We start from the raw sequence: 22,952 nt of genomic DNA, 5'->3' as shown, positions 1-22,952 counted from the left end.
CTCCTGCATGAGTGTCTAGTATAAGACACACATACTGATGTCTTTTTTGATAGGGGATTATTTGAAATAATTACTGTAACATTTTTTTTTATGTAATGTATATATGAAATAAAAAAATGTAATTGAAAAGATAAAAAAATATTTCGAAATTGTGTTTATGATGCAAGTTAATAATTTCCACTGACCTCCCAGCTAAATTTGAAAAAGAAAAGGAGGACGCAAGTGCAAAACCAAAATAAGTTAAAGGTTGCGGATTACAATTTACAAATTGCAGGGACGTGACCTGATAAAGCGAGCCAGGCTTCAAATACTTATTCAAACGGAGGCTAATTTCGTCAGATCAATATGGATCCGTTTCAGGCCGAATGATTCACCCGCCAAAATTTGGCGGTCGTTGAAAATTTCAAATTTCTAAACTCAAACGCAGAAGTATTCATTATTCAAAGCTCAAATCCTCTTTTCCTCAAAATCACTTTCTTCTCCTCAGATTACAAATCTCAACGGAACGACAACAATTTAAGTGCTGTGAGCTCATATAATTGATCTTCCAGCTTCAATCCTCTTCCGGGTTCAACTTAATTCTCCCCTTCGAGGTATTTCTACAAAACCCTGAATCTGACTTCGATCTCTCCTTTCCTCTCCCATAGATCCGCAAATTGGGTTCACAAATAGTTCTCATTTTCTATTTGTATAAGATTTAAAGGTCCCATCCAAGTGCTTGTATAAATGCCCATGCGGAACATAATTCTGTAATGAGCTCAGAATTGTTTTTTACTGGAAAAAGATTAGATTTTCCTTATTTTTGCATAGCTCAGTTAAGGAATTATGGTGAGAGAGCTAAGTATAGAATCATTTTACTTGCGGTTGCGCAAATCGGCTTTAGCTTCAGCTTCGTCCACTCCTTTGCTAATTTTCCCTTCAACTTCTGATGTGGATTCGCTTTGTGCTTTAAAGATAATTGGCCATGTTCTTGAATCTGATTCCGTTAGATATGCTTGTTATCCAGTTTCCAGTTTTAAGGAAATTCATAAATATGCGGGACCTAATTTGTGTGCCTTGTCTGAGGAACCCATTACAATTTTGTTAGTTAATTGGGGTTGTCATAGAGATCTTAGGAGGGTATTACAAATTGGTCCTTCGGCTTGTGTTTTTGTGGTGGATAGCCACAGGCCCATCCACTTGCATAATTTGAGCGACAGGAATGATCGTGTTGTGGTGCTTTACACCAAGGATGATGAGCACCAGGCTGATTTGGCTTATGATTTTGACATTTCAGAGCTGGCTAACGCCGGTGATTTGAATAGTGATGATGAGATTGAGGACGATTCGGATAGTGAGGATGAGAATGACAGTGAGGGTGAGGAGGAAGATGGTGGTGAGAGTCAAGGGACTCGAAAGAGGAGGAAGGTTTCTCAAGAAAGTGAGAATGACCCAGTTAAGCTTTTCAGAAAGTTGAAGAAAGAGTACTACTTTATGGGTACCTTTCATGGGAAGCCATCTGGCTGTTTGATGTATGAACTGTCTCATTCTCTCAGGAAAAACACAAATGAGTTGCTTTGGTTGGCTTGTGTGGCTTTAACTGACCAGTTTGTTCACGAGAGATTAACAGAAGAGAGATACCACGCTGGGGTAATGGAGCTTGAGCAGCATATTAATAGCTCAGGCAATTTGGACACTATTACTTCAGTTACTCTCAAAGATGGAACAAAGGTCACTGCACCTGACACTTCAAGAATCTCATACGAGGATGAGCCAAGGCTGATGCTCTTACAAGAATGGAACTTGTTTGATTCGATGTTGTGTTCATCTTACATTGCAACTAAGTTAAAGACTTGGAGTGACAATGGCATAAAGAAGATGCAGCTTCTTTTAGCTCGGATGGGGTTTGCCCGGGAAGAGTGCAAACAAAAGTTTCAGTATATGAGTGTTGAGATCAAGAGAAGGATGAAGGACATGTTTGAGCAGTATCTTCCAGAGTTTGGTCTCACGGATTTTTATTTTAGAGGATTCTTACTATTGCACGGATACAGTTCAAGGGTCTCTGCAGCAGATGTAGTGCATGGAGTTACCGCCCTGTTAGAGTCATCCGTAGAATCCGATGGCTCCTCTGCTTCAAAACAGTTTGGGGTTGCTTATGATGCATTGTCCTTGAACAAGCTTGATAAGCTCGAAATTGGGATGAAACATGCTATCTCAGTGCAAAGGTCGATTCTTAGACAAGGTAGCTCAGCCATAACCAAGAAAGGATCAATAAGAAGTGGGAGTAAATTTCGGTGGGTGAAGCTTGAAGATTCAGCAGATACAAAGGTGTTATGTCGCCCTCAGGCTTTAACTAAATTTGGTTATTTTCTGATGGATGCCTTACGGGAAAAGGGAGCAAGGATGAAGCCGTTAGTCTGTGTTTGTTATACTCAAGAACGGGATAAAGTATTAATGGTGGGGGTTTGCGGGAAGCCGCGACTCGGTGCAGTTCAGGGAAATGCATTTGGGATTGCATTTAGAAGTGCGGCTGAGGAGACAGGAGCTGAGTACTTTCACGAACTATTTGAATCATCTTGGATAGTTTTGGATTCAATTGCTGTGAATTCATTCATGATCAGGTTGACAGAGAAGCTTTTATGATGGCATACCTTCACAATTTTCCCCAGTAAGTTTAACTGTAATCTTGTTTGTTTTAGAGTTTGTTGTTCGCATAAAAGCAACGATCACGATTTCATTCTAATTTATTGACAGGACAAATAAGAAAAATGACTCTGATTGAACTGTGTAACTGTAAGACAACTTTGTTCGTGTTATCTTTTACAATTGTATGTGATGCGATTCCAAATGTTTACTGTACTCGGATTGTTCCAATAACCATAAATTGTTGGGGATTTCTAGCTCGTTGGAAGGTAGAGTACTGGATTTTTGTGTCTCTACTTGCGAATTTCATCTGGCAGGAATTAATAGTTAGTACTACTATAGTTTACATTATAATGTTCAGTAGCATGGTCTTTGGGTTTTCTTCTGGAACTGAATGGAAGGAGATTAGGAACAACATTGAAGCAAGTACCTGGAAGATGCTAATTGCTATGCTTTATTGATGCGTTTTGTTTAAGATACAAAATTTCTGATGTGGCTCCCTGGTATAATCAAACTATCTGGTAGCTCCATGGCCCTTTGGTTTTTATATTACTGTTATCACTTCATATATGGCTTTTTTTCCTCATGAATAAGGGCGACTCCCTCATTTTACCCTGAAACTTGCGATGGACACAGTCTGATCAACGAAAGTAGTAGTAGTGTTTCCACTCATAAGTGTTCTGCTAACTTCTGGGAACCGTTTGTCGCTGCCTTAACGTACTTTTTTTTTTTTTTTTTTGTGGTCAATCCCCGGCCTTGACATACTACGGTACTAATAATTTTGCGAACCTCAGAATAGTGAGGGGCTGTACACGGACTGCGGAGGCAGACTGGCGGAGGATGAACAGCACTTGATATTCACCATCACATAAAAGCCGGTAGGTAGATTTTTCTGGCGCTGAGCATATCAAACAGGGCAAATCATTATGTTCTGGTAATTGTCAAAAGATGAACCAAACAAATATCAATCTTGATTTGAGTTTGGTTCTTTAAAATCTCATGTTCATTTGGTAAAAAACTTGGCTTCATTTTAATGTGTGGTAACTTATACTCGGTTGCTAAGCCACAAAATATGGTAGATTAAGTTGGAAATTCCAAGAAAAATCTCGTACGTAAAAGGTTATAATTATGGACCGTTAGATTGAGTTTTACAAAATTAGTAGAAATGGGTTCAACATAATTGCAAATTCAAAAGCATAGAAGTGAGTTCAATGTTGGATGCATTTTGACCCATCTATACAACTACCAAGTTCCAGCTCCCTCGGTCCCGGTTTGACGATACGAATTCTAGCCTACGGCAAATAAAGGGATTTTTTTAGAAATCTCGAACCTCATTTGAGGTTTTTAACAGTTTCATTATCTTGTTTTGAGATTTTAAAAATATCACTAATTTTTTTTAAATTAATTTTTCTTGTAACAAATTAGTTCAATTTTAAAAAAAAAACAAAAATAAAAAAGTATTTCAAGGATGAAAAAAATATTTGACACCAAAAGTGCCCCTCAACTTATCATTAGTTGGTGGTTGAATCGTTCGGTCAGATGAATTGATTATCCAGTTGGGTTGACCCTATTATTTGACCATATAAGGAGTTAATTAGGTCAAACTTGGTCTGACCTATTTGAATCTTTATTTTTGTAACAAAGTGTATGTATGCTTTTGATAATATTTGTACATCAAATTTTCATTTAAATGTATATGAAACTTTACTTAGCTTTTATTTGATAACTAAATATTTTTTATACACACTTGTTTACTTTTTTATTATGTATATAAAAATTTATATTTATAATTATTATTTTAATATCTATTTGTTTAATCAGTGATTCATTGATTTGGTCCCTCTGACGAGTTTTTTGTTGTATCGAATTTAATAACTATGAATAAAATAACTAAATATATGGCAGTAAAATGCAATTGTAATCACACCATGTAGTTTCAAAGTTCTAAAATGTAAAATTTTCGATTTTTAAAAGAAAAGCAAATCAATTGTAAATTTGAAGAAAACTAAGTGAATGCTCGAAAAGTTTAACAATACAGGTTCAAATGTTCAATCATCAATGTTGTCCTTTAATTCCAAAGGTCCGAAGAATTTTGATGAAAAAAAGTGCAGTAAGCAAAGCAAAAAGGAACTCCATGACTTAATCACCCCAAAAAAAAAAGAAAAAAGGCTCCAAAAAGGGGGGGAAAAAAAAGAAAGAAACTCCATAGGTTTGAACCAACGTTGACGCGGGCAAGTACGCAAAGTACAGCGAAGCGCGGTAACGGAAGCAGTGGGGGGAAACAATCATAAAATTGGACCGTGTGTCGCCTTTTTGTTTCTTTCTCCTTTCTTAGAAGGCGACGTGTCACCTTGTCTAGCTCCAACTGACTTCGGATCCAACATCGGCCCCGACCCTAATACTAAACACCGATTTTGCTTACCCGCATCCGTTTCTCCCAATCTCTCTGGTCAAAAACTGGAACTTGACAGTCCGCCCCATCCCCCATCCTGCTGTTTCCTTTTAGTCACACAATTCTCTCTCTCTAAAAATACTAATACCAGTACTGGAACGCTTCCCCTTCCATCCCCTTCCTTCCCCTTCTCTATTTAAAAGCCCTAGCCAGAGAGGCGGAGAAGACCAAGTGTCAATCGCCCATCCACCTCTACATATCAGGTTTCTAATCCCCATCCTCTCCCCTTATTTCGTTTTTTCACATAAATTTTGTATCTAATTTCTTTCGTTTTCCAAGTCGATTTCTGGGTCGGTTCATGATCGAGGCATCTGCTGTTTTAAGTTTAATTTTTTGTTAAAAAATCATTATCGTCGAGTGTTTTTGTTTTTGTTTTGTTTTTTTTTGAAGGAAGTAGTGGTTTTTCTGATTAGTAGCTATATATTTTTTGGGGCCTTTTTTACATAAATGTTCTTGTAGCAGTGATTTAATTTTATTCCTTTTTTTTAAGTAAATATGCTCTATTAACCGATCACCATATTTTGTAAAAAAAAAAGAAGACTTTTGACGATGATTTTGAATACTGATCCAATCTTTTGTAACTTTATTTTAATTAGATGATTAAATGTGAAGAGGACGGTTACTCTTCATTTTTTTCACATTTCAGAATTGAGGTATGAGCTTGTAAGAAAAATTTTAGACACTTTTGCTGCGTAAAAAAAAAAGAGTTTTTCCTCTCTTTTTTTCCTTTCTTTCTTCCTTTTTTTTTTTTTAAAGAAAAGCAAACTGCTAGCAAACTTATTCATCCAAACTTTTTTCTCCTGTTTACATTGTAAAGACTTTCCTCAGATTTTGCTTGTAGAATGGCTACTTTTCTCTCAACTCATGGTTTTGGTGGCAGTTTTCTGCTTTAGGTTGTGGTTGTCATTTAAAGATACCGACTTTTCCCACTTTAGCCGATTTTTAAGTCTTGTGCCAGCAAGCTTTAGTAGACATTCGCTATTTTGTTGTATCATTCTGGTGGTTCACATAGGATTGCTTGTATCAGACGATTATGGTCTTTATTACATAGCTTTGTTTCATTGAGAACATCACCACTGTTTGTCCTGTTGACCATACCTGATTATTTCTGAATCTTTTTGCCTACATCTGTCGTGTTTAGTTAAATCGTAGTATTAGTTTCTAGTAAGACTGTCTAACGACTGAATGTCTGGCCATGCTTGACGCTTCTAGCTTTTGGATACTTAATCAGGTCATAAGATTATCGAAAGGAAAAAACTTCTTATTGCCCTGTAGTTGTCATCTCTTGTAAGCTGTCTAACCTTCGTGCTAGATTCAAAAGTTCAAAATTGGTTCTTACTGTGAAGGACTGGGTTTGATTGTTTTTGCTTTTTATTCTTGACGTTAAGAGGGTTTTGGTTGATCTAGAAATTGGTTCTTACTACATGGTTGACGCCTTTTTTCATCCTAAGCTCTAATTGTGCAATTTGATTTGTTTTTGCAGTAAGAATTTCAGAGTGCCTTATCCTGTCAGGCCATACTCAAATTTGTGATGAGCACCCAGGGACATAGGACATATTCAAGGTCTCAACGAAGGCGGAAAACAGGATTAAATGTTGATCTAAATGCAGTGCCACCAAGTGATAACCGTGACCAAGTGGGACCTTCAGCTCGTTCTCAGTCTCAAGACTATGAAACTAGCTGGGGAGCTGGTCCTATCCCACCTTGCCCAATTGATCTTGAGGCAATTGATGATGATGTGATGATATCCTCGCCTAGGGCGTTTGCAGAGGTATGGATTTCCTTCTTTGTTTCATCTACTCTTCCCCTTTGCATTTTTGTTTTGATTTAGCACGTCTCTTGGAGATTTATTTTTGTCTTTGTTATGGCATTCTGGCATCATGATTAATAGTGTTAAAGATTGTCTTCGTTTACCTCAGGCTAAAAACAATTCTAGGAGGAATCATGGGCGGGTGATCGTCGTTGATGTAGACTCTGGTACTTCTTCCATTTCCCTTTGTTCACAGACATTAGTTTGAGTTTTGCCATCTTGAGACATGTGCTTAATTTGTGGGTTTGAGTGCTTTGTTGTACTTTGAGATTGACTCAAGTTCTTTATTTACAGGGCCACCCGAAACATTTTTTTTTAAAATCATTGTCAAGTTTATCTTTTGATTGTGTCCATGAGGTCATGTGCCTCTAAAGACAGATGTAGTTATTTAGTTGCTCTGATTTACTCGCTTAACATGCTATATGCCATTTGGCTATTTTTATAGAGATGTCCTTTCTTTGCTAGCTATCACAGTTGATACTCTTTACTTAAAAATATTTCTACTGGTAAATGAATGGCAACAGCCAGTACAGACAATGATTACCTAAAAGTATTGTTTTGAATCATTTGTTTTCTTTGGGTGAATTTCTATGACATCTTCTTTTTCACCCTTCAATGAATTATTGGACATTTGCTATATGACAATTAAGGAAAAGAAATTAGTCATATAAAATTTTTAGTTTACCCTGTTTCTATTTTTTTTGGGGGGGGATTAATGCTGTGACTTTATTTGCAACAATTGCAGACGAACGATCATCTAGAGGGACTCAAAATGGTCGAAACAAGCACAGAAGAGTCTCTGCAAACCAAACATTTATAAACTGCGACCTTTACATTAACCTGGAAGGTGCAAGCAACTCTGGGGTAATACTATGGTTCTATGGCTGCTTTAATCTATTCTGCACCACACTTTGAGTGTTGATTAGAAAATTGCTATTTTGATTTGAGTTAATGTTAACTTGATGAATTTATGTCCTGGTTGAAGATTGCATTTTTATGTTTCACGGTTCAAGATAGAGCATTTTAGTTTCACCTTTTTGACAGTATAGATCATTTTACTTTTACCTGGTTCCTTTTCTCCCTGGTGAAGGTTTTTTCTATAATTAGGTTGCCTCATTTCTTTTTCTTCTCAGGTGTTACAGTTAAATTATGTAAATCTTGAGTTATATTTAACGTGCATGCTGGCAGTGTTCCAATTATGGACATCATTTCTCTTACTAAATACCTGAGTGATGAAGGGGTCTGACTGATATCATCATTCTATTCTAGAAAACCTTGATAATTATGGTAATGATAATACCAGAGACAAGACTAACTCTTAGATCTTAATTTTTATTTGAATTTGTTGTATCTCCTCTTATGGTCATCTGATTATGGATGTTTTTACGGAACTAAATTTTGTGTTTGTTTGGTTTTTCCTTACTCCCCAGAAAATTAGAAGAAAAGATGCTAACTATTCTGACTTAGTTCGGCATGTATATCATAATTGTGCCTTATGAAGTTTCTTGAATGATGGGTTTGTAGCTCTTGATTTATGAAGTTTCTTGAACTTGATCATTTTGTTTGTAAAGCTGATAACATTTTGTTCTAAATTCATCCACTTTCATAATCTGATTTAGCCTTCTTAGTTGGATTGCTGTATGAAGCATTTTTTCCAAGTTTGATTATTTTCTCTGTATTCATCCACTTTGTAATCTGATTTAGTTTTCTTAGTTGGATCACCATATGAAGTGATTTTTCCCAGTTTGATTATTTTCTCGGAACTGCAGAGAGATAATGTGAATTCTGTGGTGTCGCAGCCACTGCCACCACCGCCCCCACCAAAGGAGCCTACCTTCAATTGTCCAGTTTGCATGGGTCCATTGGTTGAGGAAATGTCAACCAAGTGTGGTCACATTTTCTGTAAGGCATGCATCAAGTCTGCCATAGCTGCTCAGAATAAATGCCCTACATGTAGGCGGAAAGTCACAACGAAAGACATTATCAGGGTCTATCTTCCTGCTGCAAGTTAATGCTCAAGGTTTTCCTCTTTTCCTACTTGGAATGAAGCAGGTTTTCTGCCTTATCGTGAAAGTAACAATATCAATGGCTGTTACCATGAAATTGAACTTAAATCATCTGTTTACAATGGAGAAAAAGTAACATTAGACATATTTGCAGCCAACGTTTAGAGTCTGCAAGTGTTAAATTCTTCTTTTGGGATCTGAAAGGACAATAGGGCTGGATTCCTATGATAATGACGACTTGATACATTAGTTGGTTGCTTCGTGCAACCAGTGAAATTTACTGATTGGAATTAAAACCAGTGAAATTTGTTTTGAATAATTCACTTATCTGAGCTGGTTAAAGCTTTGTTTTGGTGTTTCTCTTCTAAAAACGCCCTTATCTGTTCATTTTTTGTCTCTGCAATCCTTGTTCACATGCTGGTTTTTATCTGGACTCTCATCTTATATGTGACAGATGTCCCATTTGATATGTTGTTATAAAGGTTTTCATTTTGTACAGTATACTGTATGAGCATTGTTTTAATTCATTCAAACTGTTCACTTGAATATTCGTTTTTCAATAGGGCTTGGTTCAAAGCCTGTTCGGTTTGACCGTGAGAGACCTGGATAAAGAGCACGGGTGATATGAGGCATTAAATACCTTAAAGGTGGGTTTTGGAAGACGGGACAAAATTGAAGGATTTGCAGGGTTGGCTAAGGCTTAGGCTGTTTATTGTTCTGGGTGTTCCTTCTTGCATTAAGTGACACCCGGCAAGATATTTGTTTTGGCTATGATATATGTAATTTTAGTGAAGTTCTGATTGATTTTTCAATTGCTGATGAAGACTTCGTTCTTATTCCTTCAATATTGCAAATGCTAATATACTCTCGCATCTCCCTTATTACTCTGTTTTATTGAGAAGAATTGGAACAAAAACCAGATGTTTACTCTCAAAAACGCATCCATAACAAATGTACGGGAAACAGATAATCCACTGCAATTCAGTTTTTTTTTGGGGCAAATTTGAGCTTCTTGCTCTTTCCTTGATACGGAAGTAGGGGTGGCAATGGGGTAGGATAGGGCTATTAATTTCTCTTGCCTCGCCCCCGTTTTCCTTGCGGGGCATTCGTGGGGTTAAAAAAGTTTATAATATAATTTTATTATAATTAAATTTGAGCAAATAATCAAGTATTAAAATATCAACATATTATTAAATTATTATTCATTGTAATTTCACAATTGAAATTTATAAAAATAATTTAACAAAAGTTATTTGAATACAATGTAATATGATAAAACAAATATAACTAAAATAATCAAGTTTTTACTTTTGATGCAAATACAATCACTAAATTATTAGTGTTTTTTTAGAAAAAAAGTGTTATTGTATTAAGTATAGTTAGGAATTTAATGTAAATGTATTAATAAATTTAGTATAAATAATTAATAAATTTTATTAATAGACAAGCATAATTAGTTGTATAATTCATAATATCATTATATATGTAATTATGCACACACACACATATATATATATATCTTTTTTTTTTTCAAACGGGTGGCGGTGCAGGAGGAGTATACCACCACCCCCGCCCTGTTTCTAAACGGGAGGGAAAAGTTCCCCCTCTCTCCCGCCCCAATAGACCCCGTGGGTATCCGCATCTGTTGCCATTCCTATACGGAATGCGTTGGATAAAACTGCCAAAAGAAGAAGTCTTTGCTTGTGCGTATATTTCTTTCGCTTGGCTGAATGGGTTACATAAGCTAAAATCTCACCTGCAGCGAAAAAAAATTTAAGGGTTGTGCCATAGCACTCCCTCGGTCTAGTTGGATCTGTATACCCACTAGCTCTCTACCACAGTCTCTTTAGGCTCCTCCTCCCCCTAGATTAGGATAGAGTAGGTTATACAAATGTATCGTTGCTGACAAAAAAAAAAAAAAGAATAGGTTACACGAGCACTTAGCATTGATTGGATCGCGGAATCTTTGCGAGGCTATCGGGTGGTTGTGGTGACCATCTTTCTTTTCAGGTCTAGGCTTTTAGCATCCTTGTGGGGAATCTGGGGATTCGAACTAGAAAATTTACGAGGATCGGGTCCGTTGGCTCCAATTTCCAGGCTACCCTTTTAGAAGATTGATTGAACCCCTTCGCTGTGTTACCGATTATTTTCACAACTACACATGAGAAAATAGATAATCTTTCCCCACATAGATGCCAAGTTCTTTAAACCACACTGGAAAAGCATTTTGGTCCCTAATTACGGAGCTTTCGTTCTTTTTTTTCCGTCGTCAGGTCCCGACTTCTTCCCTTTATCAGGTCCTTTTTTTTTCCGTCCCAGGTCCGGGCTCCTTTCCTTCATCATCGTCAGGTCCTGGCTTGATTTCCTCTTTTACCACGTTTTGGGAACTTAAATTTTGGAAAAGTGCTAGTGCCACGGGAATTCCTTATCCTTGCGTCAAGATATGGAGATTTACTGTTACTGGAAATTGGACTAGCCAGGTTCCATATGACATGTCGCGTTAAAATGCTAATAGCTTATCCTCTGTTTTTCTGGGAAATGTTTAAGTAGGTTGTTTAGATGGTACAACTACAAGCATAAAGCATAAGTTTGCTTATCACTCTCATTATATGTATTTAACGCATGCTGCTTCAACTTTACTCTCCAATTTAACCACTTCTGCCAAGTCTGATGCAATGATCGTCTGATCCTGAAAGCTTTAGCAATGTTAGAATTTAGAAATGAAGCAGGAAATGGTGCAACGCTATATAAGATAAAAATTGCTGGCTTGAGAACTCAGAACAGCAGTAATTCGTAGGTAACTCAAAATTTGAAATGTATTGCTGAATGGACATCATGATACTCTTAACAAATATGGCCCAAGCAAGGGAAAAACGTTCGCAGCAGAACTTTCGCCATTGCTTGTATCTTTCTTACCTGTCGAATGACAAAAATTTTTGCGATCTCCATTCGATAGTAGTTGGATTTAAGAAACGTCATTCACCTGTTTAATTACTTCTGTCAAATGAAGCAACGCTCTTACTATCACGAATGTTGGATTTAAGAAAGGGTTAAAAACAAAAAAACCTCATGGTTTCAAAACGTACAAAACGTACAAAACGACACCTCATGTTTTGAATTAAATTGCAAAGCTGATGGAATTCGGTAAACTTAACGGAATCCGATAAACATAACGAAAAACTTAACGAAATCCAATAAGTTTAACCACCGAGACCATCATTTCCGTTAAGTTTATTGAATTTCGTCAATTTTACAATTTAGTTCAAAACATGAGGTGTCGTTTTGTACGTTTTAAAATCACAAGGGACTTTCCTGTATATTAAGTATATCACAGAGGGCTTTTTTGTTTTTAACCCTTTTAAGAAATGAAGCATGTGAGGTTAGTAGGATTCAGTTACTAGCCCAACTTCTTCAATATGACATCATCAAGTGAATGATGCATAAATAATATGAGATAGAGATCAAAATTTGCTAGCTTGCAAACTCTGAAGAGCAGTTATCATTCATGGATAAAATTTTAGAACAATCCAACATGTTGTGATGAATTGTACACTATGGACGATGATGAACAACCGATACATCAGCCGGAGACCTGCGTTCCACTAGCGTAGTACGTATATTCTAAGTCAAAAGTTCAACAGCGATGAGTCCATGACTATGCATTGGGTTGAAGAAAGCTAAGCTAACATAGGGTCAAACTCTATCCCTTGTTATGATGAATAACACTTTCGATGCTGCTACTTCATCTATCATATGCAGAATTAAACAAGATGGAAACACACAATTGACTGTCTAATGAGGGCCTAATTCAAACAGAATCCTTCCCTCTTGTGAAGAAGAAAAAGTCAAGAATTAGAAAGGGAAAAGAAGAAGAGATGCACTAGTGTTTAACACAACCAAACAAAAAGCTCGCCTTTCTCCACCAGAAGTACATGCAGATTTCATCTTTTTGCAGGTTTCTTTCTCCACTCAGTGCGACCCCTATTGATTTCAAGTCCATCACCAGATAATCTTAATAAATGCAAAAACTGGCAGCACTTGTCGGTATCTCTACTAGCAGTAGGGGACCCATTAGTTGTCTGAAGAATTGCAGCATCATCATCCAGTTCAGGGCTGGTGAGGGAATCGACTATGTCATCATGTTGGCACTCACGCCGATAATCCAATGTAATAGTTTGTAGTTCATAATTGTCAATGACTTCTTGAGGTATACTCTGGCAGACAAGTAAGGATCATCAATATCAATGTTGTGCTTTGAAGTGATAGTCAAAAATTAATGCAAGCAGGAATTCATTAGGATAAACAATCACAAGGTATCTGTTACTGAATCGGAAAGACAACCGATGGTATCATAGTTACCAGACATAATCAACGACCTAAGATGAAGGCTTTCAGAAGCTTAGTGTTTCTCGCGCTGGCAAGAATCTCTCACACCTCATTAATTGCCTTGACTTGATACTCAACCAGGTGCTAACCCAACAGGAATATCTTTCTAGTTTTTGCCAAAGCTTATAGGTCACTCACTAACCAGTAATTTTGACAAGTGCTGCCAATACCAGATCTTTTCATCACACTTATAGACATTCTAGCTAGACTACTCGAACTGATGGATAAGGAAACTAATATCCAAAGAATTCCAAGCATGCAAGTGCCTGAACAAATATAGCTCCAGTATAGAAGTTGCAGCATTGTGATGGTTGAAGACTAACCTCAAGAACCCATCCAATGTAGGTTACATTGTTTACATGCTGATTCATGTCCAGATCAGCTCGTCGGGGCTGCCAACATAGAAGCACGTAAGATATTTGAGAGCAGATGTTCAAAAACGATCATTTAGAATAAGATCCTCACCACCAGTCCTATTTTGGAATATTGAGCAGGATCTTTCAGTTTTGCAATTTTCTTCAAACTGGCATTATTCTCCTCAGGAAATGCTAATCTAATGGGCAAAAAAATGAATCCAAGGACACATATAAGGAAACATTTATCTACACTGCTATAAAAAACAGACGAAAATTCAGTCAGAGTTATCTGGATAAATAATCTATATTAATTAAAAGATGTCCACCTTTTACAAAATAAGACAAGAATTTGGTTGAGTTGGACAAGAAATGGCTCCATATTGTGAAAGCTAATTTTAATATGCAGATCCTAATGGACTACCTTTACTGTAACTACATAGAAGAGGCAATGCCCCGCCAGTCTTTCCAGTGTACTAAAAATTAGTGTTTTTTCATGTTTTATTCAAAACTGACTTTATAGCATATATAAAAGTGCCCAAATGGTTGAATAAAAGAGAACTATGCTTTGGTACTCAGGACTGTACAGTAGGTGAGTTACATTCATATTTAACTGGAAACACAAAAGAAGAACCGAATGGACTGAGTGGTTCTTGAACATTCAGAAGATGCTCATTTCAAGAGAATGAAGAACAAATTCACACTATTCTGCAATTTCCAGTAATAATTGCAATTTGGTCTTCCACAGTTACGCAATGATTCGGGAACATGACAACTTAGTAGTATGACACAGGTAATCAGGGTCAAGGAAGCCACCTAGGTGCTTTTGGGCAGTAGATTAAATACTCATCACGGACATCATCAGTCACTTTCTGAAGCCTTCTTGTGTCTTGGTTCATCATTACCCACTTGCTGCAATAGAAATCATAATCAAATCCAGTTATGTAACTGGCCTGAAACACAAGATCAGAACTTATACCATGTAACCAAATATATGGTAGGAAATCTCACAACATGATTATAAACTGTGAATGGAGAATTTCTTAAAAAGCCAAACAATAAAACCTAGACAATGCAAAAAAGATCAGCAGGTTCACAATGTTGGGCTAATTGGACATCTGATTTAGGGTGCATGATGCACACCGTCTCGCTGGTCTTAGCCTCTTGCAGTCAATATGAAAATTCACCTGGTGGCTCTTCCAATGACTTCACCATTGGCATAGTCTTTAAGGATCCAATCACGTCTAGTACCAATTCTTCCTTCACTTTGACACCACGTCTCAATTTCAACTACATCACTCCTGTCACAGAGACTCCCCACATGAAACACATATAAAAGAGCAAAAGCCCATTGCTTTGACTGATGAATGCAAAATGAGTGGTGTGGTTACTACCAAGCAGGATACTTGTAAATTTCAATATGCATGCGAGAAGTCACCCATATGAGGTGCAGTTTTCTCATAGTATGTGTTGTTGCAAATCCATCCGTTGAAAACCCAACATTCTGAGCATGGTTGCATCCAACTTCCTGCCCAACAAATTTTTAAATGTGTAATTTAACAAAGCAATATAGTTTCAGCAAAACTGAGAAAAGCTCACTCATCTTTCATTTCTGTTCTCAAATTCATTATGCATGGCTTGCTATATTCAAGAAAGAAAATTATCCAAACAAAACAAAAATCTAGCGTAACTGGAGAGATAAACCAGCAACACAAACTACAATGGTTGGGGCAGTAGGAAAAGAAAAAAACTTTGGGAACAGAGTGGGTAGGAAGAAACAAACTTTTCTGACAAACCACCAAAAGTTCCAGCCAACCTATTGACCAAGAGGGACAGAAAAAGATGAATCTACTCTACTTCATTCTCCACGGATTGTTCATTCCCCTCCTTGTGTAAGGTTCCAATGACTCGAATCATACACACTCAAATCAATCAGAAAAAGCAAACAATGCTAACATGATTTGAAGACATCCCCCCCTCCCCTCCTAAAGAAAACAGCAAAATGTCAATCGAGAGATTAACAAGGATCAGAGTCAAGAAGACTCCAGCGACAAACCATTCCTGAACTTGTAATTTGTTCACTAATTTTGCCAAACTTTATCATAAAACCCAAAGCAAACACAGAGAAATGCTAGTTATATAAGAGCCCATATGAATTTACAGCTTGCTAGTATTTCGACAGAGAAACAACAACAACACAGCGATTTCTGAAAACTGAAAAAATAAAACCTGCTTGATAATCATATATATTAGAAAACAAAAATAGAAGATTGTCAATTTCATCATTCAAAAACCATAGAAGGCATGCATGCATTGGCAAATTCAAAGGTAAAGCCCCATAAAGTTGCAATCTTTGGTATATAGTACCAAAAGTTAGTGTGAAATTAGAGTACCTGCAAGAGATTGGCAATGGTTTCAACGGTGGCAGTTTTGTTAATTCCAACCTCATAGCACCTGACAATGAACTTCTCCTTGTAAGACAAGCCATCCTGGGTTAAGCTCCCAAGCCTGAGGCGGTCAGCTAGGCTGGGCTGGAATCCAGCTTGCTTGGCATTGGGCTCGTCGGTAGCCACAGCCAGAACCGGATCTTTCTGGGCCGCCCCAGAAGAGGAGATGACAAAATTTCTGCGCCGATTGGTAAAATTGAAGAATCTTTGATGGCATTGACCACTTAGGCCGGGGGCAGCGGCATGGCTGTGGTCGGTGATTGAATTGCATACACAAAATGTCCCCCTCGACAACATCTTTTCTTTCTTTCTCTTGTTTATTACAACAAAATCCCTCTTGCTCCGTGTGTGGATTGCCCACAGAGACTGAATGCCACAGAAACCTGCGTGCGATGTTATTTACTACTAGCTAGCCTAGCATCTGGGGTTCTTCTGGTTATGTTTGTTGTTTTTGGAAGATATCGGTGTGCGACAGAGGCTGTGGGGAACGTTGTTGACTACTGGTACTGCTAGCAGCTGGGGTTCTACTGGTTATATTTTGCTGTTTTTGGAAGTTACTGGTGTGCGACCGAGACCGTGTGGTCGGTGGGGAAGGGAGAATGTGGCTATTTTCGATGAGACCTATGCAACAATATGGCATGGTATAGTAGGAGCAATAAAACTCTGTAATCAGATGGGCTCTTGGGTAAAAAACGAAAAAAAAAAAAAAGGGGGGGGGGGGGGGTGGGGGGTTCTTGGGTGATATTACGCATATGGACTTGGTGGTGTCTTTAAAACTTTCTTCGTTTTTCCTTCAAAATAAATAAATAAATAAAACTTTCTTCGTTTGGATGGGAATGGAAAGAAAAGTTGATGGATCATGCGCAGCCCTGTAGTAGTCAAGCATCGCCGAACAACTTGCACTTTGCTGAAGTTGGAATTATCTGACGTTTGCTTGAAGAATTCAGGCCCTCTCCACAAATACAAAATTCAGCCCCTCTGGACGCACAAATACAAAATTGGATCTGCTGCGTCAGACCACTCACCACTATTAAACTAGAAACCCTACTATTATGTAGTAACAACTCAGAGCTGATTCTGGAAATATCTTTGTCAGCTGCTCATCAATTTTATTCTTTTTAAATTCATTTCAAGTTGGTGTTGTTGGCCTTAGAAAAGGTGTTGGTATTTTATTTCAGTTCGACATAATAGTTTGTTTCGCGTTAATGGATACTATGAAAATAGTGTAATGAAATGCGGGATATTAGTTAATGGTTTTTAATGAAATTCTGGATATTAGTCAAGAAAACGCTCCTAAAGGCTGATTTTTTTTTTTTTTTTTTTTTTACGATAACGATAAAATTTTTATAATCTAATCTATCCTAATTTATAGAAAAGAGAGTCTAAAGAAACTGTGTATAAGAAGTTAATAGATATAAAAATTTCACTAGATCAAAGGAATGCTCTGTCATCTCCTTTGAATTTTTTTTCAGTGCAGGTGGGATTCTCATCCCATCGACCTATAGAGTGGTTCTCCTAAAGGCTGAAAGAAGCTGGCAGGAGAAAAGTTTACCAAGTCATTCCAGTTGTTATTGAAGATAGAGCAAGGCACTAGCACCACAAATTAACATTATTGTTAGGGCAATAAATTTAAATTTTTGTTTGCTAGTAACGTATCTTAAAACATTTGTTTGCTAGTAAGGAAATTATACTTTAAACATGAGGAAAAATTATTTATTATGAAAAATTACATTCATTTACTTATTGAGCGCACAAATACGTTAAGACTTGGTGATGCATTAACAAAATAATATTTATAAGGATAAATTTGACACCCTGCTATTTTGAACATTCTTAAATTTTTATAAGAGATGAGATTCCATTAAAAAGGTTGGAATGAATAATCTAAAGGAAAAGGGCTTTCTTAACTTAAATAATTTTATGTTAAAGTTGCCAAGGGAGTTAATTTCTAGTGCATCACCCTGTGCCAACTGCCACTGCCAATCATGATGAAAATCTGTGCCTAAACGAATTGTTGGATCCGAAGGCAAAGCAAAATTGGACTAGGCTTGGGATCCCTAATTTGCAAGGAAACAAGATGGTGCCGCCCGTGTTGTTAATCTCATCCCATTGGGCTTGTGAGCACCTTTGGATGCTTTAAATCAACTAACTATACCCCGTAGACTGACAAGGTACAGCTAGCCCTAAATTTGGGATCGGTTTCTTTCCAATCGCCCCAGCAATTGTACAATACAATTCAATGGTTTAGATTAATCTGACCCGATGTGGCATTGGACCTTCCATTTTAAAACTAACTTCTTTTTTCTTTTTTCAATCAAATTTTGAAATAAACGACTCAGTTGTGATAGTTGGCTTTTAGGTGACGAGGGGTGTCAACGGGTCGGGGTCTAGATCCGGATCCGACACGAATTCGATAAACTTTTTTGAATTTGGATTGAAAAATAATTCCGAAACCCAGGTCCGGACCTGTTTACTCTAACAAAAAAAGAGGTCGGATACGAAATATAGGATTTCAATCCGTATCCGATTCGGGCCCAAACAATATACTAATAATTATAAAATATAAATATTTCTAAATACATTCTTTTATCAAATTAACAATTTAGTAATAACTTTGTAGATTAATTGTGGTTAGTTTTGAAATGGCTATTGCGAGTTATTTGTGATTTAACTTTATAATTTGATTTGTTTAAGTTTGGAGATTGGATTTGTAATTGATTTTCGATAAAACATTTAAATTTGGATCCGATCTGAACTGGATCCGTCGGATCTGGTTCCGGGATTTTAAAATCAAGACTCGCCGAGTATACGAATCAGGTCTGGGTCTATTACATATAAACGGGTTCGGATATGAAATTTTCAATTCCGACCCGGACCCGATCCATTGACACCCCTGCTGGTGACCCACTTCTTTTTATTTTATTATTATTGTTGTTGTTGTTTTCAGACACTAAATGAAACAAAACAAAAAAAAAAAAAAGAAATTGCTATGTGCTCCACTAATTTCGTCTTTTACTGTTATATATTTGGCTGCCAAAGTCTAAATAAATGGTAGTACAGATTGTAAAAGACAAAAGTCTAAATAAATAACGCTGTCCAGAAAATACCAAATCTAAAAGAAAATACCGTGTGGATTGGCATAGTGAACAGCCGCCAACTCTTGACTTTTGTCAATTCGCAATGATCATATATCATATGGTGCTGCGAAGCAATCCTAAACCACTCCTTTGATGTAACAAAAAAGTAGTAAAAGATATCCAGTTCATGTCCTCTGTCCCCAAAGTAGTACATGTTCCTTATCTGTACAACTATCACATGTTTCTGATTTTTTGTTAATCCAAACTCAAATAAAATCGATAATAATTAATTAATAAGTTTACTCGAAATTAAAACAGATAATTCAAAACTTTTTTTATTTTCTTTTTTACAAAAAAGAGTCTTGTTGACCATAAACATAAAAATCAACTAAAACTCTTCTTTATTTTTTACCCCAAATCAACAAGACTCTTTTTCGTTAAAAAGAAAATAAAAAAAAGTTTTGAATTATCTGTTTTAATTGATTTTGAATAAATTTGTAAACTGATTATTATCGATTTATTTGAGTTTGGGCTAACAAAGGGTTAGAGACACGTGATAGTTATATAAATAAGGGACATAATGGACAAAGACTATTTTGAGGACAGAGGATTCGAAGCCCGAGTTCATTTACTCAACTACGCGGTTGGTTTTGCAGGTTATTCCTATCGTTTTTTTTCCCTACACTAAAACTATCTACGCTGGCTATAATAGCATAAGATGTTAAAACACGATCATCTAGAGAACTCATAAGCATTTTATATCATCACCCCTCTTAATGGCGTTTCATCCCCGATTGTCAAGCATAGAATTCGAACTCATCCCTCCTAACACAGTTTTATTTTCAACTGTCAAACATAGGATTTGAATCCTAATCTGATAATGAAAAAAATTCTAATAACCTTCAGTTGAGATACTAAATTATGATCAGATTCCCGGATCCGCAATTGATCTACGACCCCAGGTAGCCTTATCTTAATCACATCACATGCATCATGCAGATGATAAACACTTTGCAAGCCATGCTGGCCTGCGAAGGTGGTAAATACATGCTACATGAGCTAGCGACCCAAATCGACCAATGATGCTTCGACTTTTCATTTTTGTTTTAAAATTTGGAGCAAGACAGTGATGAGGCAGTAGTCAATATATATATATATCACAGACAGACAACATATGGAGATTCGTCTTGGCAAAGAGATTTGATTTCTTTTTCTATTTTTGATTTAAAGGAGAAGAACCAGCACAGAATGAGTAGTCCTGAATAAATATGAATTTAGACCGCGACTCACTTGAAGCAGATCTCTTACACATTCAAGCAGTTGAACTGTAACTGGTGTTTCTTATTTTCTTTGCATTAATTCTGGATGATTTTAAATCTTTGAAGCAGATGGCGATTCACATTCTTAACGTTCCTATTTCGTGCTTGGTTATAGCGGTGGTCCAGTTTTAGCATTATTAGAAGTTACCCAAACTTTTCCTCCAGCGACCACATTTATGTTTCGTAACCTCAATCGTTGACTTGACCACAAAATTGGGAGGAAGCAAGAAAATACGACACTAATAAATAATGATAATAAGAAGATGGCCCGTAAGATGAGAAAGGTGTAATAAAAGGAAAAGTATAAACAAGATGGCCATCATTTTCGAAAATACCAAAGTCAAATTAAACTCCCCTTGTGATTAACGCCAAGCTTCTCTGGCTTTGTTTTGCTCCAATTTTAGGAACTCATGGGCTGGCTGGCGCATGAAGGCAACACCTAGCCAATACCGAAGAAGATTCGTAGAACGCTAGGATTTAGTAATTAAATACGGAGGAGGAGAAGAGAATCCAAGGATACGGACACAGCAGCCATCAATGGTGGTGTGACAGAAGAAATCCAGATGGCTCACACCCTAAAACTCGTTTTTTAAAACGTATGGTGTCTCACGCTTCAATTTTTTTTTTTTCAATCGAAATGAAGCATGAGAAGATAAGAGAGTCTGCACCACCACGTAATGAGCCCACGTTTTCCGCATCCGCTAATCATGGATTAATAAGGGCATTTATTTCATTATCAACTCACTTGGTGCAGCAGGGAGGGACAAGTCTGCTTCCAAAATTAGCATTAACTGCAGCGGGGATGAGTCTACTCCCAACAATACATTGGCTTTACTTTTGAGCAGTGACACATGTAATTGTTGCGAGAAGCTGGTACAACAGTTCAGTTCAGTTCAGTTCAGTGGTTGAATTGATCAAGGATCGGTGCTCTTGCAAGCACAGTGAAGTGAAGACTGAAGATGTCAGGATGTTCAATTGCAGACAATCCTCTTTTAAATCGAATTTCCTCCCAAAATTTTAGGATTATTGATTTGCCCATCTGATCTTTGTCGCGCCTTCTTCACTTGAAAATCGCTAGCTCCTCTTTAAGTATAGATACCACCGATGGCCATGGGAATCGAGCTTAGAACCTTACGATACAACAATTCTTGAGTTGTTTCTAATTTAGATGTAGATGAGGACATTGATATGAGTAATCAAGATATAGATGATACTGAAACAGATAACAGATTCGATTTAAGTAAGGACCTTATGATACGACAACTCTTGAAATTCCTGAGTCGTTTCTGATGTAGATAACTACATATATATATGGTGCTAATAGCTAAAAATGACTAGTCAAAGTGAAAGAAAAAATATATATATATATTTTTAGGTTGGCTTGTGAATGGAATAAAGGGACAGCTATAGTCATGCGTTCAAACAGGAGGAAAATGGTAGCTGGCCAGGAGTAATCACGAGCAGCTCGTTCGTTGACCTAGAAGCTTGCTCTCAGACACTGAAATATGGGATAATTTCAGAAACCGCCTCTGAGGTTTCAAATAATTTCACTAACCTCCGTTAAAATTTATAAAATTACACAAACCTCCCATGAGGTTAAGTTTTTTTATAGTAAAATTAGTCCAGTTAGAAAAACTAATATTAAAAAAATACTTTAAAAAGAGAGATGAAACTTTGTTTTCTTAAATATCTCTTATGTATGTATATAAGTTATATTAGTAATTGAATAAAAATAATTAAAAATTAAAAACAATTAATACACATACTTCATTATTCAAAAAGTTCACATTTAATAAATTAGACAACACAAATAAGTAACAAATCTACATTAATGATCACAAGATTCAATAAAACAGACTAGTTATCTCTTTTAATATGATGTTTAGTTGTTTACTATGATTCTCATGATTTTAAATTTTCAAATTTTACCTTTCTTTTCCATCCTTCCTTCATTAGGTATATCAATTGATGTTATTTTGTAAAGACAAGTCATCGTTCATTATTAAAGAAATTTTTAACAATTATTCTTATTAATTAGTTACTAATAGTTAATTAGTACTCTAATTACTTTATCGTTAGATATTAGTAAAAGAGAAATAAAGGAAAAAGAAAGGAAAAATTCAAAATTTTTTTCTGTTCAAAGAATCATAGCAAATATCATGCTAAAAGAGATAACTAATATGTTTTGCTGAATCTTGTAATAATTGGTGTAATTTTTTATTTATTTGTGTTGTCTAATTTATTAAATGTGAACTTTTTGAATAATGAAGTATGTGTATTAATTATTTTTATTTATTTACTAATACAACTTATACACATGCATAAGGGGTATTTATGGAATCAAAATTTCATCTTTCTCCTTAAAATACTTTTTAATGTTATCTTTTATAATTGGACTAATTTCGTTATCAAAACTTTAACTATAGGGGTTGTTTGTATAATTTTATAAACTTTAAAGGAGTCTAGTGAAATTATTAAAA

The 22,952-nt window shown here is 36.3% G+C and overlaps 3 protein-coding genes across 4 annotated transcripts; 2 read left to right on the top strand and 1 right to left on the bottom strand.

Annotated features, from left to right (window-relative positions):
* Nucleotides 1-319: 319 nt before the first annotated feature.
* Nucleotides 320-2,838, top strand: LOC113713670 (uncharacterized). The gene has a single exon (XM_027237454.2). It carries the CDS (start codon nucleotides 826-828, stop codon nucleotides 2,620-2,622), a length of 1,797 nt encoding a protein of 598 aa, XP_027093255.1. The 5' UTR covers nucleotides 320-825; the 3' UTR covers nucleotides 2,623-2,838.
* A 2,263-nt stretch (nucleotides 2,839-5,101) lies between these two features.
* LOC113713656 (uncharacterized) lies at nucleotides 5,102-9,729 on the top strand. 2 transcript variants are annotated; one of them, XM_027237439.2, is made up of 6 exons: nucleotides 5,102-5,277; nucleotides 6,558-6,845; nucleotides 6,994-7,051; nucleotides 7,630-7,748; nucleotides 8,654-8,904; nucleotides 9,454-9,729. In XM_027237439.2, exons 2-5 carry the CDS (start codon nucleotides 6,606-6,608, stop codon nucleotides 8,894-8,896), a joined length of 660 nt encoding a protein of 219 aa, XP_027093240.1. In that variant the 5' UTR covers nucleotides 5,102-5,277; nucleotides 6,558-6,605; the 3' UTR covers nucleotides 8,897-8,904; nucleotides 9,454-9,729. The 2 variants fall into 2 exon arrangements, with proteins under 2 accessions (XP_027093240.1, XP_027093245.1); XM_027237444.2 differs by having other exon boundaries at nucleotides 5,105-5,277; nucleotides 8,684-8,904; nucleotides 9,454-9,562.
* A 2,628-nt stretch (nucleotides 9,730-12,357) lies between these two features.
* LOC113713648 (oleoyl-acyl carrier protein thioesterase, chloroplastic-like) lies at nucleotides 12,358-16,733 on the bottom strand. The gene is made up of 7 exons (XM_027237430.2): nucleotides 16,023-16,733; nucleotides 15,024-15,157; nucleotides 14,817-14,930; nucleotides 14,446-14,541; nucleotides 13,742-13,829; nucleotides 13,600-13,668; nucleotides 12,358-13,104 (listed from the first exon to the last, which is right to left on the bottom strand). Exons 1-7 carry the CDS (start codon nucleotides 16,371-16,373, stop codon nucleotides 12,832-12,834), a joined length of 1,125 nt encoding a protein of 374 aa, XP_027093231.1. The 5' UTR covers nucleotides 16,374-16,733; the 3' UTR covers nucleotides 12,358-12,831.
* Nucleotides 16,734-22,952: the final 6,219 nt, after the last annotated feature.

The sequence above is a fragment of the Coffea arabica genome, chromosome 1e (genome assembly GCF_036785885.1).
Source record: "Coffea arabica cultivar ET-39 chromosome 1e, Coffea Arabica ET-39 HiFi, whole genome shotgun sequence".
NCBI lineage: Eukaryota > Viridiplantae > Streptophyta > Magnoliopsida > Gentianales > Rubiaceae > Coffea > Coffea arabica.
The sequence above is the reverse complement of the archived record's forward strand: the minus strand, read 5'-3'. Positions and strand labels throughout refer to the sequence as shown.

What these genes read in the sequence shown, in the direction of transcription:
- LOC113713670 (XM_027237454.2), top strand. Translation starts at nt 826, where the DNA reads ATGGTGAGAGAGCTAAGTATAGAATCATTTTACTTGCGGTTGCGCAAA.
- LOC113713656 (XM_027237439.2), top strand. Translation starts at nt 6,606, where the DNA reads ATGAGCACCCAGGGACATAGGACATATTCAAGGTCTCAACGAAGGCGG. An exon ending in CGCCTAGGGCGTTTGCAGAG is followed by an intron (nt 6,846 to 6,993) that starts GTATGGATTTCC and finishes CGTTTACCTCAG; the next exon opens with GCTAAAAACAATTCTAGGAG. An exon ending in AAGGTGCAAGCAACTCTGGG is followed by an intron (nt 7,749 to 8,653) that starts GTAATACTATGG and finishes TCGGAACTGCAG; the next exon opens with AGAGATAATGTGAATTCTGT.
- LOC113713648 (XM_027237430.2), bottom strand. Translation starts at nt 16,373, where the DNA reads ATGTTGTCGAGGGGGACATTTTGTGTATGCAATTCAATCACCGACCAC. An exon ending in ATTTACAAGTATCCTGCTTG is followed by an intron (nt 14,931 to 15,023) that starts GTAGTAACCACA and finishes TCTCTGTGACAG; the next exon opens with GAGTGATGTAGTTGAAATTG. An exon ending in TACTGCCCAAAAGCACCTAG is followed by an intron (nt 13,830 to 14,445) that starts GTGGCTTCCTTG and finishes TTTGCCCATTAG; the next exon opens with ATTAGCATTTCCTGAGGAGA.